The sequence below is a fragment of the Oncorhynchus mykiss genome, chromosome 23 (assembly GCF_057628025.1).
Source record: "Oncorhynchus mykiss isolate SJ-2025 chromosome 23, ASM5762802v1, whole genome shotgun sequence".
Lineage (NCBI taxonomy): Eukaryota > Metazoa > Chordata > Actinopteri > Salmoniformes > Salmonidae > Oncorhynchus > Oncorhynchus mykiss.
The window spans coordinates 27,461,487-27,481,952 of NC_143044.1; the positions used below are offsets into that span (position 1 = coordinate 27,461,487).

A 20,466-nucleotide genomic window follows, 5' to 3' on the forward strand; every position below is an offset into this window, starting at 1 on the left:
GAGGATATGGTATCGCATACCCCCTGCCAGAAACCGTGTAGTTTTGAACACTGCCAAGTGGAATGGAGGAATGTTCCTTCATCTGAGCCACATCTAAAACATAGGGAGGAGATATCTGGGTTGAACTTGTGCAGTCTAGATGGGGTGATATAGAGCTGATGGAGGAAATTAAACTGGATCAGTCTGTATCTGGAGTTCAATGTGGATGTAACACCATCCCTGCATAGGTCACTCCATAGATCCTCATCAAGATCAATACCCAGAGCTAAGTCGGGGTTTATCTAGCCCAGGCAGTGTTAGTCCTGACATAAGAGCATTGTATACACGGGAAATGGTCTTGAACAGTGGTTGGTCTGCGTGGCAGAGTTGTTCAATAGGTGACATCTTAGGTAGGTTCCATTGTCCCTTGAGAGTCACCCTAATAAAGTTTCGTAGTTGTAGGTAGCTAAAGAAGTCCCTGTTAGGCAAGTGGTATTTCTGTTTCAGCTGATCAAAAGACATAAGAACTCCCTCCTCGTAACAATGTTCCAGAAGAGTGATCCCCTTATCAGACCATGGTCTAAAGTTACTATTCTGGAAAAACATAGGGATCAATCTATTGTTCCATAAAGGGGTTTTAGGGGAAAGGAATCCCCCTCGTCCGAACAGCTCATAAAATCAAATCAAATCAAATTTTATTTGTCACATACACATGGTTAGCAGATGTTAATGCGAGTGTAGCGAAATGCTTGTGCTTCTAGTTCCGACAATGCAGTAATAACAAGTAATCTAACTAACAATTCCAAAACTACTGTCTTGTACACAGTGTAAGGGGATAAAGAATATGTACATAAGGATATATGAATGAGTGATGGTACAGAGCAGCATAGGCAAGATACAGTAGATGGTATCGGGTACAGTATGTACAAATGAGATGAGTATGTAAACAAAGTGGCATAGTATAGTATAAAGTGACTAGTGATACATGTATTACATAAGGATACCGTCGATGATATAGAGTACAGTATATACGTATGCATATGAGATGAATAATGTAGGGTAAGTAACATTTATATAAGGTAGCATTGTTTAAAGTGGCTAGTGATATATTTACATCATTTCCCATCAATTCCCATTATTAAAGTGGCTGGAGTTGAGTCAGTGTCAGTGTGTTGGCAGCAGCCACTCAGTGTTAGTGGTGGCTGTTTAACAGTCTGATGGCCTTGAGATAGAAGCTGTTTTTCAGTCTCTCGGTCCCAGCTTTGATGCACCTGTACTGACCTCGCCTTCTGGATGATAGCGGGGTGAACAGGCAGTGGCTCGGGTGGTTGATGTCCTTGATGATCTTTATGGCCTTCCTGTGACATCGGGTGGTGTAGGTGTCCTGGAGGGCAGGTAGTTTGCCCCCGGTGATGCGTTGTGCAGACCTCACTACCCTCTGGAGAGCCTTACGGTTGAGGGCGGTGCAGTTGCCATACCAGGCGGTGATACAGCCCGCCAGGATGCTCTCGATTGTGCATCTGTAGAAGTTTGTGAGTGCTTTTGGTGACAAGCCGAATTTCTTCAGCCTCCTGAGGTTGAAGAGGCGCTGCTGCGCCTTCTTCACGATGCTGTCTGTGTGAGTGGACCAATTCAGTTTGTCTGTGATGTGTATGCCGAGGAACTTAAAACTTGCTACCCTCTCCACTACTGTTCCATCGATGTGGATAGGGGGGTGTTCCCTCTGCTGTTTCCTGAAGTCCACAATCATCTCCTTAGTTTTGTTGACGTTGAGTGTGAGGTTGTTTTCCTGACACCACACTCCGAGGGCCCTCACCTCCTCCCTGTAGGCCGTCTCATCGTTGTTGGTAATCAAGCCTACCACTGTTGTGTCGTCCGCAAACTTGATGATTGAGTTGGAGGCGTGCGTGGCCACGCAGTCGTGGGTGAACAGGGAGTACAGGAGAGGGCTCAGAACGCAACCTTGTGGGGCCCCAGTGTTGAGGATCAGCGGGGAGGAGATGTTGTTGCCTACCCTCACCACCTGGGGGCGGCCCGTCAGGAAGTCCAGTACCCAGTTGCACAGGGCGGGGTCGAGACCCAGGGTCTCGAGCTTGATGACGAGCTTGGAGGGTACTATGGTGTTGAATGCCGAGCTGTAGTCGATGAACAGCATTCTCACATAGGTATTCCTCTTGTCCAGATGGGTTAGGGCAGTGTGCAGTGTGGTTGAGATTGCATCGTCTGTGGACCTATTTGGGCGGTAAGCAAATTGGAGTGGGTCTAGGGTGTCAGGTAGGGTGGAGGTGATATGGTCCTTGACTAGTCTCTCAAAGCACTTCATGATGACGGATGTGAGTGCTACGGGGCGGTAGTCATTTAGCTCAGTTACCTTAGCTTTCTTGGGAACAGGAACAATGGTGGCCCTCTTGAAGCATGCGGGAACAGCAGACTGGTATAGGGATTGATTGAATATGTCCGTAAACACACCGGCCAGCTGGTCTGCGCATGCTCTGAGGGCGCGGCTGGGGATGCCATCTGGGCCTGCAGCCTTGCGAGGGTTAACACGTTTAAATGTCTTACTCACCTCGGCTGCAGTGAAGGAGAGACCGCATGTTTTCGTTGCAGGCCGTGTCAGTGGCACTGTATTGTCCTCAAAGCGGGCAAAAAAGTTATTTAGTCTGCCTGGGAGCAAGACATCCTGGTCCGTGACTGGGCTGGGTTTCTTCCTGTAGTCCGTGATTGACTGTAGACCCTGCCACATGCCTCTTGTGTCTGAGCCGTTGAATTGAGATTCTACTTTGTCTCTGTACTGGCGCTTAGCTTGTTTGATAGCCTTGCGGAGGGAATAGCTGCACTGTTTGTATTCGGTCATGTTACCAGACACCTTGCCCTGATTAAAAGCAGTGGTTCGCGCTTTCAGTTTCACACGAATGCTGCCATCAATCCACGGTTTCTGGTTAGGGAATGTTTTAATCGTTGCTATGGGAACGACATCTTCAACGCACGTTCTAATGAACTCGCACACCGAATCAGCGTATTCGTCAATGTTGTTATCTGACGCAATACGAAACATCTCCCAGTCCACGTGATGGAAGCAGTCTTGGAGTGTGGAGTCAGCTTGGTCGGACCAGCGTTGGACAGACCTCAGCGTGGGAGCCTCTTGTTTTAGTTTCTGTCTGTAGTTTGCACTGCTCATGCAGTTTGCACCATGCCAGGACAGAATGTATGATTAAAGGGTTGTCTGTGATGGTTTTTATAGATTTTCTGTCCCATTTGTAAAACAATTCTGCCCCAGTGTCATCATTTACCTCAAGCTTTTCAATGTTCAACCATGAGGGAGAGGGACCATTGTCAAACCTCTGAGCCAGAAACCTAGACTGTGCCTAGGTTTCTGCTTAGACTTTAAACTCTCCTTCCAGGCTCACATTAAGCATCTCCAATCCAAAATTAAATCTAGAATAGGCTTCCTATTTCGTAACAAAGCATCCTTCACTCATGCTGCCAAACATACCCTCGTAAAACTAACCATCCTACCGATCCTCAACTTCGGCGATGTCATTTACAAAATAGCCTCCAACACTCTACTCAACAAATTGGATGTAGTCTATCACAGTGCCATCCGTTTTGTCACCAAATCCCCATATACTACCCAGCACTGAGAGCTGTATGCTCAAGTTGGCTGGCCCTTGATTCATACTCGTCGCCAAACCCACTGGCTCCAGGTCATCTACAAGTCTCTGCTAGGTAAAGCCCCGCCTTATCTCAGCTCACTGGTCATCATAGCAGCACCCACCCGTAGCACGCGCTCCAGCAGATATATCTCTCTAGTCACCCCCAAAGCCAACACTTTCTTTGGCCGCCTTCCCTTCCAGTTCTCTGCTGCCAATGACTGGAACGAACTGCAAAAATCACTGGAGACTCATATCTCCCTCACTAGCTTTAAGCACCAGCCGTCAGAGCAGCTCACAGATCGCTGCACCTGTACATAGCCCATCTGTAAATAGCCCATCCAACTACCTCATCCCCATACTGTATTTATTTATTTATCTTGCTCCTTTGCACCCCAGTATCTCTATTTGCACATTCATATTCTGCACATCTACCATTCCAATGTTTAATTGCTATATTGTAATTACTTTGCCACAATGGCCTATTTATTGCCTTACCTCTCTTATCCTACCTCATTTGCACTCACTGTATATAGACTTTTGTGCTGTATTATTGATTGTATGTTTGTTTATTCTATGTGTAACTCTGTGTTGTTGTATGTGTCTAACTGCTTTGCTTTATCTTGACCAGGTTGCGGTTGTCAATGAGAACTTGTTCTCTATTAGCCTACATGGTTAAATAAAGGTGAAATAAACAAATGTGAAACAAATTGGTGTGACATAACATTTTGATTTTATTGGTCCAAGTGACCCATCATTATTTTCTCGGGAAATGGGGAGGAGCTTGGTCAGGAAGTCCCGGGATACCGGTCACAGATACTCAACCCTAACACACACACACGCACGCACGCACGCGCACGCACGCACACACACACACACACACACACACACACACACACACACACACACACACACACACACACACACACACACACACACATTCTCTCTACTCTTTTTACCCCTCTCTTTCTCTCTCTCTCTCTTACCATGGGAGCCTACTTTATACAATATACAGTCTCCTTGCAATTAAACATGTGACAGGTTTGAAACGTCAATGATGTTCCCAAAAAGGGTTAGGGAAGTCTGTTATTATGCACACAGTGTTTACCCCATTGGTGGTTGTATCTTACATGGAAGAAATATGCAATATTTGATAATACAGCATAATGAAAAATAAACAATGTACAGTGCAAGGACAATGAGCAACACAATTCACCATGAAATGCATTTGCCAGTCCAATACTGTAGCCGGTAAAACAAAAGGCTCTTTAGATGAGGTCACTACGTATAAATACAGTATCTCGCTTTCTCTCGCTTTCTCTCCCCCCTACCTCTCTCTCTCTCGTTGTCTCTCTCACTAACACACTGGAGAGAGAGCATTAAGCCCCAATTAACCCAGTGGTAATTATCTATAGGATAAGTTCATTACTTCTGATTAATTATGCATCAGATCAGGTGATGGGAGCAGCAGGAAGGGATATCGGTGGGATAAATAGCATAGATGGAGGCAGGAACAGGGAAACCGAGAGAGAGTTTTTAAATTGTACATACTGAAGAGGTCTGTCTCGTCCACAATCTCAGACTTGATGATTTCTTCGATAACATCCTCCAAAGTAACGATTCCCAGGACCTCGTAGAATGGATCTCCCTCCCCTTCACTATTCACCCTGTGGACTATAGCCAGATGGGATTTACCTAGGAGAGAGAGGAGAAGGAGAGAGAGAGAGACATGGGGAGAGAGAGAGAGAGAGAGAGAGAGAGAGAGAGAGAGAGAAAGAAAGAGAGAGAGGGAGAGAGAGAGAGAGAGAGGGAGAGAGAGAGAGAGAGAGAGAGAGAGCGAGAGAGAGCGAGAGAGAGAGAGAGAGGAAGGCAAAGGAGGGGAAGCGGGAAAGGATGGTGGAGGGAGGGAGAGAGAGGGGTGAATACAGAGTTATTAGAGAGAGAGAGAGAGAGAGAGAGAGAGAGAGAAAGAGAGAAAGAGAGAAAGAGAGAAAGAGAGAAAGAGAGAGAGAGAGAGAGAGAGAGAGGAAAGAAAGAAAGTAAGAAAGAAAGAAAGAAAGAAAGAAAGAAAGAAAGAAAGAAAGAAAGAGAGGGAAAGAGAGAGAGAGAGGGAGAGAGAGAGAGCGAGAGAGGTTAGAGGAACGGATAGTAGGATCTATTTGTGGTGAGTCTGGAAATCCTTCTGTCATTAAAGCAGATAGAAAATCAACACAACACCAATCAGGAGACTCTTACAGTAAGTAGCCGTTAAGCCAGAGATTGATGCCCTCCCCTGCTGATATGAGTCAGTCATACAGTACATACTGTAGATAAGTCATACAGTGCCTTGCGAAAGTATTCGGCCCCCTTGAACTTTGCGACCTTTTGCCACATTTCAGGCTTCAAACATAAAGATATAAAACTGTATTTTTTTGTGAAGAATCAACAACAAGTGGGACACAATCATGAAGTGGAACGACATTTATTGGATATTTCAAACTTTTTTAACAAATCAAAAACTGAAAGATTGGGCGTGCAAAATTATTCAGCCCCCTTAAGTTAATACTTTGTAGCGCCACCTTTTGCTGCGATTACAGCTGTAAGTCGCTTGGGGTATGTCTCTATCAGTTTTGCACATCGAGAGACTGAAATTTTTTCCCATTCCTCCTTGCAAAACAGCTCGAGCTCAGTGAGGTTGGATGGAGAGCATTTGTGAACAGCAGTTTTCAGTTCTTTCCACAGATTCTCGATTGGATTCAGGTCTGGACTTTGACTTGGCCATTCTAACACCTGGATATGTTTATTTTTGAACCATTCCATTGTAGATTTTTCTTTGTGTTTTGGATCATTGTCTTGTTGGAAGACAAATCTCCGTCCCAGTCTCAGGTCTTTTGCAGACTCCATCAGGTTTTCTTCCAGAATGGTCCTGTATTTGGCTCCATCCATCTTCCCATCAATTTTAACCATCTTCCCTGTCCCTGCTGAAGAAAAGCAGGCCCAAACCATGATGCTGCCACCACCATGTTTGACAGTGGGGATGGTGAGTTCAGCTGTGTTGCTTTTATGCCAAACATAACGTTTTGCATTGTTGCCAAAAAGTTCAATTTTGGTTTCATCTGACCAGAGCACCTTCTTCCACATGTTTGGTGTGTCTCCCAGGTGGCTTGTGGCAAACACTTTTTATGGATATCTTTGAGAAATGGCTTTCTTCTTGCCACTCTTCCATAAAGGCCAGATTTGTGCAATATACAACTGATTGTTGTCCTATGGACAGAGTCTCCCACCTCAGCTGTAGATCTCTGCAGTTCATCCAGAGTGATCATGGGCCTCTTGGCTGCATCTCTGATCAGTCTTCTCCTTGTATGAGCTGAAAGTTTAGAGGGACGGCCAGGTCTTGGTAGATTTGCATTGGTCTGATACTCCTTCCATTTCAATATTATCGCTTGCACAGTGCTCCTTGGGATGTTTAAAGCTTGGGAAATCTTTTTGTATCCAAATCCGGCTTTAAACTTCTTCACAACAGTATCTCGGACCTGCCTGGTGTGTTCCTTGATCTTCATGATGCTCTCTGCGCTTTTAACGGACCTCTGAGACTATCACAGTGCAGGTGCATTTATACGCAGACATGATTACACACAGGTGGATTGTATTTATCATCATTAGCCATTTAGGTCAACATTGGATCATTCAGAGATCCTCACTGAACTTCTGGAGAGTTTGCTGCACTGAAAGTAAAGGGGCTGAATAATTTTGCACGCCCAATTTTTCAGTTTTTGATTTGTTAAAAAAGTTTGAAATATCCAATAAATGTCGTTCCACTTCATGATTGTGTCCCACTTGATTCTTCACAAAAAAATACAGTTTTATATCTTTATGTTTGAAGCCTGAACTGTGGCAAAAGGTCGCAAAGTTCAAGGGGGCCGAATACTTTCGCAAGGCACTGTACATGTGTGTTATTATTACTGAGAACTGGCCAGATCCCAAATGAAAATACCCTCAGCGGTGTGTGTGCGTGTGTGTGTGTGTGTGTGTGTGTGTGTGTGTATGTGTGTGTGTGTGTGTGTGCGTGTGCGCGCGCGTGTGTGTGTGTGTGTGTGTGTGTGTGTGTGTGTGTGTATGTATGTGTGTGTGTGTGTGTGTGTGTGTGTGTGTGTGTGTGTGTGTGTGTGTCAGTGGGCAGGGGGTGATTAATAGAGACATTTTGACAGTCAGGAAAACTTGGTGGTTACATAAACACATCCTGAGATTACGTAACCAGTCTGAGGAAGCCTGGTTCTGATGAGTAGACTCACTAGCAATACTGCTGCTTGGCAACTCCAGGCACACACATGCCCACACACCTACACTCACACACACACCCACAAACATAAACACACAAAGATGCATGTTTTTAAACTCTCATACATATGCATGAATGAACTGCGTGCACAAAGACATAGCACGAACGCATGCCCACACAGCATCATGAAGCCTCCTACTGCATATCAAACCTTTTGAGATTGGAACTCTACTCCATATTGAGTCTAACTCTTGTTCAACTATCAAATCCTCTTAGTTTGAGATTTAAAAAAAACTGTCCACTATGAAAGGCACTGACATTGCTAGCATCTTTTACATAACAATTTACAAGTACACTGCCTTGTGTGTCAGTCCAATACAACAACAGAGACGCTGTGGTTTATTTCCATGGCTTGTGAACGATTTAGTCACTGTGGCATTTCATGTAAGACTCCCCACCTCCCTCCTAACCCTATTGCCTTCCCGAAACAGCCTCCATCACAGCTGCAGAGAGAGGTGAGGAGATGAAGAGAGAAGGAAAGGAGGGGAAGAGGTAAAGGTTGGAACTGAATTTTTTATGGTGTCACAGCCAGGTTACCAATAGCTCACACACAAACACACACACACACACACACACACACACACACACACACACACACACACACACACACACACACACACACTTCCTGACCACTACACACTTCTGCCTCTCCCCAGTGATGGCCTGCTGACATGAGGATTAGAAGTGAAGGTCGGATTCAGCAGGGTTCTCTCGTTACTCTCATCCTCTCCCCCTCACATGGATATGTAACTTAACATTTGATAGTCAGTTAGCTCCTATAAAATGTCATGATTCTGCAGGACCAACTGCTTTGAATGGTTCTATTGTTCAATCAAAACTTGTGTCTGTTTTTTGAGGGGTATGAGAAACATAACAATATACAGTAACTAACAATATATATGAACAATATATGCTCTCCTCAGACATTCCTACCGACAAAAGGACATCCCTGTCAGTGAACTGATTCTCTGGCAACCACAGCATGAATCCACCCGAAGGGGCAACCCAGATATCATGTATGTGGACCAGTTTAAATGTGACACCGGACTGAGGGAGGAGGAGGAGACTGCGTCTGCGATGGAAGCCCAACTTTTCCTTCTGGCGCCTCTAGACAACCAGATGATGATGAATGTGAGTTAAAAATGTGAATGTTACTTTTAATCACACCACAAAATAAATGTTGATTGAATAAGGCCCTCTCATCCAACTCATTTCCCCAAGTCATCCTTCTCATCATTAAACCCTTCATTCTGAATAAATCAGATTACCATCTCTGAGCCCTCATGGACAAACCAACCCTGACAATCTGAATAGCATCTGAGTGAAGCCCTAGTCCTGTTACATAATCTCTCATCCTAGTGGACACTGCCGTCTCTGTCCCAAAGCCTCCAGTTTGATTCCTGCCAACAGTCAGAGCACATCAAATCTATTCTACTTCTGTGTATTATGCAACACATACGAGAAACATTATGTCTGTTCATTTCACCCACTCAAAAATCTACTTTTACTTTTGTATAGCGCCTAACGAAGTACTGAGTGTGCACCCACACAAACACAGTTTTGTATTGCTATTCTTGTGGGGACCAAATAATTTATTCCCATCCAAAATCCTATTTTCCCTAACCTTTTTTTATTTACCTTTATTTAACCAGGCAAGTCAGTTAAGAACAAATTCTTATCTTCAATGACGGCCTAGGTTAACTGCCTTGTTCAGGGGCAGAACGACAGATCTTCACCTTGTCAGCTCGGGGATTCGATCTTGCAACCTTTCAGGTTACTAGTCCGACGCTCTAACCACTAGGCTACATGCCACTACCTGCCGCCAACCTTAAGCCCAAACCCCAAACCCCTGACCCTAAAACTATACCTAACCCTAAACCCTAAACCTAACCATAACCCTAATTGTAACACTAACCCTTACCCCTAAGCCAGAAATAGCATTTTCCCTCGGGGGGACCGGCAAAATGTCCCCACTTGTCTGAATTTTCCTTTTTTTACTATCATTGTGAGGATAGTACTCACAAGGATAGTTCAACAAAAAGACACACACACCTACCCAGCCTCCTGGCTGACGGCTGAATGATTTATACTCTGGTTGTCATGGGAATCAGAAAAGCCTCCAGCTCCCTTTGACATTCTTACATGGATGGAAACACAAAGGACCGTTTACTGTCAATATGTCACTTCTCTTCAGACTGCAGCACTTCAGTCCTGTTTCATTCCTGTTCTACTGTGGGATGTACCGCTTCACTGGGCTCTTTCAACTCAATGCCATTCTATGGATTCCTGAGACGGGTGATAAACACAGGTTATCCAAAGCTATTAGCATAAGGAAAACAGGACATTTGTATCATAATCATTGGCATAATCCAGAACCAAATCAGCTAAAGCAATCGCAAGACTATAATTAGCATAATCTGTCAAACATATAGATAACCTTGCTACTCTCTCTAAACTGTCCCAGTTCATTCCTGGGTAGCTTCAAGGAAGTTGTTGGTTTTATGGATTATAGATACGGCTTACAGTACAGTAGCCCAGCGTTTCCCAAACTTGGGCCTGGGGACCCCAACGGGTGCACGTTTTGTTTTTTGCCCTAACACTACACAGCTGATTCAAATAATCAACTCATCATCAAGCTCTGATTATTTGAATCAGCTGTGCTAAGGCAAAAAACGAAATGTGCTCCCTTTGGGGTCCCCAGGACTGAGTTTAGAAAACCTTGCAGTAGCCTATACCAATTACCTCCACTTGAACCTGCTGAGCCCTTATCATCTTATATGACGGACTCTTCAAAGCATCACTGGATTTAAATACACCTCTGCTTTTCAGGAAGAGGGAAGTGGTGTGATGGAATGTGTAGGGGTTAACTTGAACACTCTCATGGCACTTAGCTACATTATACACAACTTCTTGTCAAACGAGCACAGCACCTGCTGAACCATATAATATTTGTTGTATCATAGATCATGTGCAACATGGTAGAGGTTCCTGAATTGCAGTAATCATGCGATTTGAACTTGTGAGCTCATTGGTTCATGTGCTCTGATGGTTGCAGGTATATCTCTGGGGGAATGCACCTCCAGCTGTTTCTAAAAATGGTGGTGCATTTCCTAGAATATTTAACTCTTTATATGTTACCTGATTCTGCATACATTTTTTGTTCATCTCTACAACAGTGTACACCTAACTCTATTACCTCTCTTGAACTCCTCCAGCATCACATCCAGTTTGGTATCGCTGAACACACAGTGCATGGGGTGTTTGTAGAACTGGGTGATGGTCTTCAGCGGGGTGCAGTCATCCGGGTCCACGAACGCCAGGTCTTTGACGAACAGGATATCAACGATGTTGGACCTGTCGTTCTCATAGACCGGGATCCGGGTGAACCCGCTCTGCATGACGTCAGACATTGTACAGAAGTCTAGAACAGCATCCGAGGAGAGCATGTAACAGTCCGCCAGCGGAGTGTGAACAACTTCTACGTTCTTGGTGCGCAACTCCAGAGCACCCTGGATGATGTTGAGTTCTTCTTTGACCAGATCGTGGTAGGGGTCTGTGACACGCAGCATGGCAACCAGTTTCTCTCTGGTGTAGAAGTTACTGATCTCCTGGTGGAGCATGATGTCTAGGAGTTTGGAGACGGGGTAGGAGATGGGGAAGGAGACCAGCATTAGAAGCCGGGTGGCCCAGATGGTTTTGGAGGCGATGGCGAGGCTGTGTCTGGACGCCACAGAGTGAGGCAGGATCTCTCCTATAAAGAATATACCGAAAGTGCAGGTAGCAAGGGAGGTGGGAGTCATCCCTATAATCTGGCACATCCACACTACAAAACAGGTGTTGGTCAGCACATTGCCCAGCACCACAGTACACAGGATGTAGTTGCCATGTTTACGCACAGATTCGATCTTGTGCGCATATTTTTGTTCCTTCTCGGTGCCGCTGTTTTGGAGGACCCGGAGCTCAACGGGATCCAGGGCGAGCATGCTGATGTTCAGCCCACTGCAGAGCGCAGAGAGCCCCAGTAGCATCACCGACACCCCCAACTGGAGCCACACGTCCGCTTGCGGGGGTCGCTCCACCACGGCTAGCCAGAAGTCTCTGGTGGTGAAATGTTCCCACTTCACCCCATCAAACGCGCAAATGGAGTAGTATTTTATCCGCTCATCTTTGCGCAGGTCTTTGGCGAGCAGCTCCACTATGGAATCAGAATCAAATAACACAAAGGTCCTCATCAGACAAAATAAAAACGCACAATAACACAAGACACTTTTTTTGAACATTCGACGATTCAACAACGATAAAAACATGTAACTATAAACGAACCTAGAACGGAGTTGTGGCTGGATGCAGACCTGAAGGAACCCAGGAGTTCGATGTCAGAACTCCGCGCATGCTCGTCCACGCACGGGTTCCGTTTGGAATGGACCTAAACACAAATTAACATTTAAACACGATATATACGCAATTTAATTAAACATATGTCATATATAGCGTTATGGGTAAATGGTCAATACACTAAATAAACTGACCATGTTCTCCCCCTCTCCTCTCTCTCGCTCTCCTCCTGGCTCCTCTATGAAGGCGATCCATGGTGCGGCAGCTGCACCCTCTGGTCTCCCGCTCCCAGAGCGGTTCTGGGCTCTCTGTGTAACCGGGGATGCTGCGTAGTAAACCCGCAGCATGAACCGCGTCCCCTCTGTCGCCTGGAGCAGCCCGTCTTGCACAGACAGTTCACCGGCTTTAGTGTTCTCTGGGCGTACACCAAGCAATCCCTTCGCCGGAACTGGGAGAAAGAATATGATGATGAGAAGGATAGAGAAGTTAAACAACAGCAGGCTGCAGGAATGAAGTGCGGTGCGGTGTGTTGAGGATGAAGCTGCTGCAGCATCAGCAGCCATCATGCTGAATGAGCTGCAGAGGGACGTCGGCGATGGTTGGGTCACGTGGTTAGGGTTTTTACGCTGGCTCTTGGAATCGGCATAGCATCTGGAGAGCCACACTTGGAGCAGAGAGAAGAGAGAGGGGGCCGAGAGAGAGAACGGGCATGTGTGCAGCACAATGACGTAATGTCATGTTGAGTGCCACTACCGTCTAAAAATAGCAAGCAGGATATGCCCTGTCATCAGCCACTTCCCTGCAGGGAGCGACTGTCTGTCGCTCTCTGCAGAGATCACAATCGTTGTCTACTGACAGACCCTTTCATGCTGTGTGTGTGTGTGTGTGTGTGTGTGTGTGTGTGTGTGTGTGTGTGTGTGTGTGTGTTCATTTTGTAGGCCTACTCAAAGGCCTTCATCACAGTTTTTCTCTCTCAAGCTATTTTTTCACAATCAGCATCATCATAATCATCCTCATCATTGTCACCGTCATAATTATCACCATAATCTTTGTAAACAGCAGCATCGTCATCATCACATTGGGTTAAACTGCAGTCGATTTTTCTAGAACGTGCTATACAGTATTCCACCAGATGGCAGTGCTGACTCCCCTTTCCCATTTCAGCACCAGCTCTGGAGTCAAATTTTACTAGAGCCTCTTCAACTCAACAAGTTGTTCGTTTACCCTCCCAGTGTGAGTAATTTGATTTAATTTCACACGATATGGTCATTAAACGGATTTAATTAGCACAGTAATAACAGCAGGGTTGTATTTTAAAGCCAATAATATGTTATTACTACGAGTCAATGTTTTGGGCCTGAGTCAGCAATGATTTATAATTTGCAAATCATTTATAATTAATAGCCTAACAATTATTATTTCTAAATGATTTTGAATTTTCAATCGCATTTAGGCATACGAACAATTAGCCTACAAACGACAATGTCTTACTTGTAGCGACTAATTCAATTTCAAATATCATGTTTTTACATTTTGGAATCGGAGTCCTACATGTAAGCCATAAAACGAGAAATGTAAACAGATAAGACAGTTTAGCAAAGCACACCATTACATTGGTTTAATAATCAGATAAATAAAAAGGACACGATAATACACAGGGACATGGCTGCTCCTTTGTCTAGTGGTAGGCTGACTTCTCTGCCTCTGCAACTTTCACACGTCGTCAATATTCGGAAGAGCGATCGTGAACCCTGCCTCGTAAAACCGTGACCCTTTCATCGCCTGTTCAAGACAGTTACAATCCTGGTAGTGGTGTGTCAATAAATAGCCTTATCCACCCTCCTTCGCCCACGCTGTCTCTCTCTACACCTATGCTCCAAATCACATGTATGTGCCTGTCAAGACAAAGTTTTTTTAAATATATTTTATTTTGGAAGTATAATCGAAGTCAGATCCCACTGGACACAGACGTCAATTCAATTTATATTCCACGTTGGTTCAACGTAATTTCGTTGATTTAAATATAAAATAACAAACCATATAGCCACAAAACTGGAAATAAATAATGTTATTGTAGGGCATGTGACTAAATCATATAGGCCTAGTATTATTTATATTTTAAATCATGTTCAACTGATAAAGCTCAATACATTTCAACAAAATATGTTTCCAATGTAATGCATTTGCCCTAGGCTATTATTGCTTCACTAACGAAATTGCTGTTACATTTTCGACCCTGTTGATTTGTTGCATTTCCAATAGGCTACCATAGAGGCCTGTTTTATTGCGTTATAGTTCAGGGGTCTCGTGTGAAAACTTGGGACAAAGATAGAATGTGTGTTTTTGAAAAAAAGAGAGTTTAAATCTGATTATTATCGTTATAATCCTGAGAAGTTAAAAGCTAACTAACGTGTAGGTTATGCAAATCTGGACATATTGAGATCAAATATAGAGAGAGACATGTATTTAAACCAGATGTAGGCCTATCTTTAAACGCTATGCCATACAGGCTATATCCACCACCCCGTTATATAAAGCCGTGTAACCACACCTAAAGGAATAATAGGAAAAAGCTATTGCTTTGTTTAGCTCCGGAGATAAGATGTGTTCGTTAGTCTGCCTTAGAGGTAGGCCTATCTGTTGCACGTTTCTCTTTTTTTCCCAAGTAAATGACTATTATTCGTTTATATTACAACATGATTTGTCTATTAGGCCATGTTTTTTTGTTATTATAATTGTCATTATTATTAGTCTATTATAGTACTATTATGGTTGTGTTCAGTTTGTCTTGATTTGTCAGAGTTGATACAATAGGTCTACCTTTTTCTTGGATAAACGGGGTCGAAAAGATATAGTCATAATATTTAACATTTAGTTATTATTTTGTCAAAACCTTCCGAAAGTAGTTATTCAGTCAACGATACCCACACACACTTTCGATAGCTTATGCCACTGGCAAAAATAGCTTAAATTAACACGATAAAAGATGACATGAGAAAACATTCGACATCACGGAATTTGTTGAAAGAAGCAAACGAGTGTTGGCTAGCCTACATTATTTTCCAAGTCGGAAGGAATATGATAGTCGGCTAATTTTCTTTGCAATGATTGGAAATACGACAAAGTCAAGCTCAACTCGAGAAATGCAAGCCAATCTGTACTCTTTTGGTGGCGGGTTCCCTAATTTCACTCACAGAGTGCACATGGACAACATTCACGCACAAACATCTTCTACGAATTTTCTATCCTTTGAACACAACTTTAATGTTATTGAATTGTGATAATGTGCTAACCTATTTGTTTTCAACACCTATTGTTTGATTTTACAATGTAGTAATTTAGCAGACGCTATTATCCAGAGTGAATTCCATCAGCAAATAGGGTTGTGCCTAGCTCAAATGCACATCGACAGATTTTTCACCAATTCGGTTCGGGCATTCGAACCAGCGACCTTTCAGTTACTGGCCCAATGCTCTTAATAACCGCTAGGCTTCCTAGTGTAGCCTATAACACAGTTGTACTTATCTAGTGTAAAGTATTTATATTAAATTTAATTTAGTTGGAATTCCTGGAAATCTCACAGACTGTAGCTTTACTCTTCCATCTATCTGAGTATCGAGTATCAGAACAATGTTTTTTTAAACTAAATGCATTCACAGTCTCCATATCGTTCAAATAGTGGGCACTAAATTACTGTAATGTTCTATTTAACATTTTGGTAACATTTCATAGGGAAAAATCTAACCTTTATAGAAATCACATGCTATGTATTCCCATCAATCCCAAACACTTCACACAATATGTCCTCGACATCTCAAAACTGACATCAAAAGACTCCAAATGACGTCTACAGTATATCTGCCATAGACATGCAGTAAAAGACCGTAACTTGATGAGGGATGTTGGTCCGTTGCCATAGGACTGCTACAGCCGCAGCGGGACATATCAAAGACTCATCTCTTCTCCTGGCGGAGTGAGGGGTCAACCGAAGATCCCACTGTGATATGGAGAGAGTTATATAGGAGTTAGAGAAGGTTGGAGAGATTCATATATAGAGAGGTATGAGGTTGGAGAGGGTGAAAAGGAGTCAGAGGTTTGCTCCCCGCTATTAGACGTGAATGTTAGGAATAGATAGACAGTGTTCTGCCTTAGGACCATGAGGGGTGCGTGTCTGATTCTTCCTCACATAGCAATGGACGGTTGATAAAGCTTTCTCGTGAGAGATGAATAACAATAACTGTCTCGTTTATTTGCAATGTCCTGTCAGCCGCAGGCTGTGTCAGGCATGTCCTGTCCATGTTTGCGTCTTCATATTTCCTTTGTTCCTTTCAGCCAGGCCTCGCGCACTTTCCAGAATTAATATCGAGCTTTCCAAAAGTTGTTTGAATGGTTTAACGTTGGAGCGTAAAACATGACGTTGGTTGCAGCGGTCACTAATTCAAATAGATAATAGAACCTCTAAACATGTTCAAACGTGTATTGATTTTGACTGTGACAGGAAGGATTACACAAATGTTTTGGGATATCTTCCCAATCCCAGTGCATCATGCACTTTCTGCACGGTAGATCAAGGGGAGTATATTGTCAGCGACCTCGGACGACCAGAGTTATCAAACAGTAAGGCGGTGTGCTCAAGACGAGCCACGCCGAGGTGAGGTGAAGTTGTTGGGATAACCACCATAACAACGACCCATCCCGTCGGTCAATGCCTTTCTCTACTTGCAAGTGGGACCACGCTGTGTGTAGGCCCTCTGATCAAAGAACATCTGGAGAGAGACTTTATATAAAGCTTTTATAGGTATGTTAAATATGTTGGCTGTAGAGTTATAAATTAGTTTTGAATATGTTTTTGGAAGCGCACCAAGCAGGCTATACGACTGAGCTAGGCTGTGATTGGCAAAGTTGGCAAAGTTCGATGCAGTCACTGGTTAAACTGTAGAAAACATATTAGCACAGATCAAACTGTGAGAAAACATTAGCCTTGTGATCGCATGTGTTCTTAAATAGCCTAGTTAAATAGGCTACTTGTGCGTAAAATATATGTTACCGCATAGCCTAACTAGCTATTTACTCTCCTTTTCTTGTAGGCATACTTATCTAGGACCGTACACCAAGAAATGCCCTGTTCGATAACAGCGTCTAAAAACCGTTCCATTCAAAAGTATAGAAAGAACACCAATAGGCCTACTCTGATATTTCATTTATTTACGTTGACGTTTACTTGTTTTACTAGGACTAAACATTTTCGTTTTATGTATAAAATATTAATGTAGCTTAGTTAGGAATGTGCGTTTTTTTGTCTTCTTTGATGGATTGTATTGGGGTTCTTAGTTCCCCAACGAACGAAATATACATTTGTTTAAAAATGCATAATTATATCTTTATGAAAACCATATTGACACTGTAGAGATGCATCCAACTTTCATGTATAAGAGATTTGTGTTTCACAGATAATTAGCAAATATAAAACGTTCAGCTTTTAAAATGACCCTGCAATTGTAATCTAAGCAACACAAATCTTCGCTATTTACGAGATACCAAATTCGAGTAGTTCCTTAGCCTAAATATTTCTAGTAGTTCTAGTTTTGAATACACGGTTTTCACAACGCTTGTTTTTAATCATTCCATTGGTTAACATGATTTGTTGGTATTGTTTTGTTCGAGAGGGACAAATACACGACAGTTTCATACACAATTCATTGCATCAGACAAATTGCTTTTCAGATTTACATGAAAATGTATGTTTTGTGGCAGTCACCAGCGTGCGTAATTCTTTTTACATTGTGCATTGGAGACAACTCGCTAAGTGCGTATATTCTATATCTTATATAATATATTCTATATCTTAATACCTTTTGAGTCATGTGTCTATGTAAAAGTATAGCCTCTTATTTTTCTAAAGGTTCCCTTTCCTAATTTTACAAGTCATAAAAGCAAGAAAAGTCGGACTTGTTGAGCTCTGCAAATCGGACTTGTCCTAGCATACTGATAAATAGATCGCCCTGATCATTGTTTTCTCTCCTACACCTCAGGGGTTAAGTATGAACCCTCATACCTCAGAGAAGAACCACCACTGAGTCCTGAAGAGGGGCGGTGCTGCCTCCTCTCCTCCCCCAGGCTCCTGGCCCTCTCTAGCGGGGAGGCTGGCCCGGGGCGTGCGCTCCCCTCTCCAGCTCCCAAAAACACGGAGGGGCGGGGGGAGACGGACAGACAGAAAGGAGCAGATATCTTCGCTCAAAGGAATAGGAAGAGTACATTCAGACTACAAGGTATTGCTATAGCTTCTCTCACGTTCCCTCAAACAGCAGAGCACGGTCTTGTTTTTAGGCGCAGTGTTCCATCTGTGGTGCCAAGCCAGGAAGATGCCCAATCCGGCGACATGCCCCTTCCCAGGCTCCCGGCTGTGGCTGGTATCCGTTGCTCTGATGGTGCAGTCGGTGATCTCCTCTTCTTCGACCTACCAGAGACCTGCACCCGGCGGCGGGGGGAAGAGAACGGGGTTCATGGAGAGGACGCTCATTCTTCTGGACGTCAACACCCGCAGTCCGGTTCAAGTTCTAAATGACAACTTCCTCTCTTTACAGTTGGATCCGTCCATTATAAAGGACGGGTGGCTGGACTTTCTGAGGTAGATTACTTTCCCACTCTGTCTGCTTTATCGACTTCATAGTCGTCGTTATTCTAATGTTTGGATCAAATGCATTGCTTTTGGTTTCTAGGTCCCTGTTGAGCATGATCGGATTTAGTTATCTAGACGAATGGTTTTTTGACAATATTATGATATCGGGAATCATTAAACCATATCATATAGTAGTCGGTTTATGCCGATTTGCGCATTGCCTTTGTTTAGGTGACATTAGATATGGGGTAAACTAGCCCGTATTGAAATATGGAGTGTCCTAAAGATTGGAGTGTAGGCCTAACTTCATAATTACGTCGTCGAGCTTTACCAATTGGTGTGCATACTAGTAGCCTATTTTCTCATTTCAGCTGAGACACCTTTTGACACATGCTGCGTCATTCTCGTGTGGTATGAATGCATCAGTTTACACAGTATGTAGCCTAATTCATAAACATATCTTTAACATAGCGGTGTTAATAATAGGTCTACATATATAATGCCACTGTCTTAGTCGTGTCAATGTTTCTGTGTTCCACACAATGCTAATATGAAATGAAGAGAGAGGGGAACGAGAATGACAGGGAAAGAGGTGATATGAGCTCATCATATATAGTTAATGTTGCATGTTGGGTATGGAAGGGAATAGTTTACATTGGTAGAAGTATGCCTACATGGCGCACACGAGGCTCTTTGAAGAATTTCCGTAAACAGAGGTTTCTTATTTCCAGTGAAACATCCACTGTTATTGTTTGGGAGGAGAGAAAGGGGGTCGTGGCATTTTACAAGTTCTATAGAGTATCAGGGTTTACTACTCGATATCGACATGTTTGTAATAATGAAAAACAGTCGGAATGGCTACTCAAATATTATTGGAGCCACAGCATGTACCGCCCTGGAAGTAAACAATTTCAGCTTCCAATCAGCTTCGGCTATTGTGCAAAGTTCCCAGATGTAACTTTTACCAGTCAGTGGAGAACTTTGTGGTCAGGATTTTAGCAAAAATGTAATTCTGGGTTAACTAGATGAAAAGTGTTATTCCCACATGAACGCGTTCAATCATATGGATCTATATCAATTCAGTTGTTGCTGTATATTCATCCTTCAGCAAGTAAATGTTGTCTGCATCAATTTTGTGATATTAACAATAATAATAATAATGATACTAATCATCACAATAATATAATAATATACCTAATGTTCATAATATTCATAATAACAATAACACACTATGTGATCAAACAATGAACCTTTTAACAATATTGTTTTGCTTTACTTTGGTTCATACTTTTCACTAACTTCCTAAATGTAGGCAGGCTATTCACTCACAATTTCAATGCTAATTTTCTGAAATGTTTTTCCAATATTTATTTTCTTAAACTGTACTGGTGAAGTTCATATAAACCGTTATTTGAATAAACACTTAAACCATGCCTACTGTAAACGTTGCTGATCGTCAGATCTGATAACACAGCGTTCAAGCACACTAAGGCCATACTATAGGATAAATTCGTTTTTGTGGTAGGTCGGTGGATTTTAGAGACATAAATAGGCAATTATTATAA

General features: G+C 43.1%; 2 protein-coding genes across 2 annotated transcripts in view; one reads left to right on the forward strand and one right to left on the reverse strand.

Annotated features, from left to right (window-relative positions):
* Nucleotides 1-12,991, reverse strand: part of LOC110502674 (metal transporter CNNM4) — a 36,403-nt gene extending 23,412 nt beyond the window's left edge. Inside the window, exons 1-4 of the mRNA XM_036960378.2 lie at nt 12,477-12,991; nt 12,271-12,373; nt 11,144-12,142; nt 5,181-5,324 (exon numbers count right to left, since the gene is read on the reverse strand). Of these exons, the coding sequence (XP_036816273.2) occupies nt 5,181-5,324; nt 11,144-12,142; nt 12,271-12,373; nt 12,477-12,848 (1,618 nt within the window). The 5' untranslated portion in view covers nt 12,849-12,991. The remainder of the gene's footprint in view (nt 1-5,180; nt 5,325-11,143; nt 12,143-12,270; nt 12,374-12,476) is intronic.
* Nucleotides 12,992-18,320: 5,329 nt separating this feature from the next.
* LOC118943876 (inactive heparanase-2) overlaps nt 18,321-20,466 on the forward strand; it is a 110,431-nt gene continuing 108,285 nt past the window's right edge. The window contains exon 1 of the mRNA XM_036960382.2: nt 18,321-18,910. Coding sequence (XP_036816277.1) covers nt 18,645-18,910 — 266 coding nt within the window. The 5' untranslated portion in view covers nt 18,321-18,644. The remainder of the gene's footprint in view (nt 18,911-20,466) is intronic.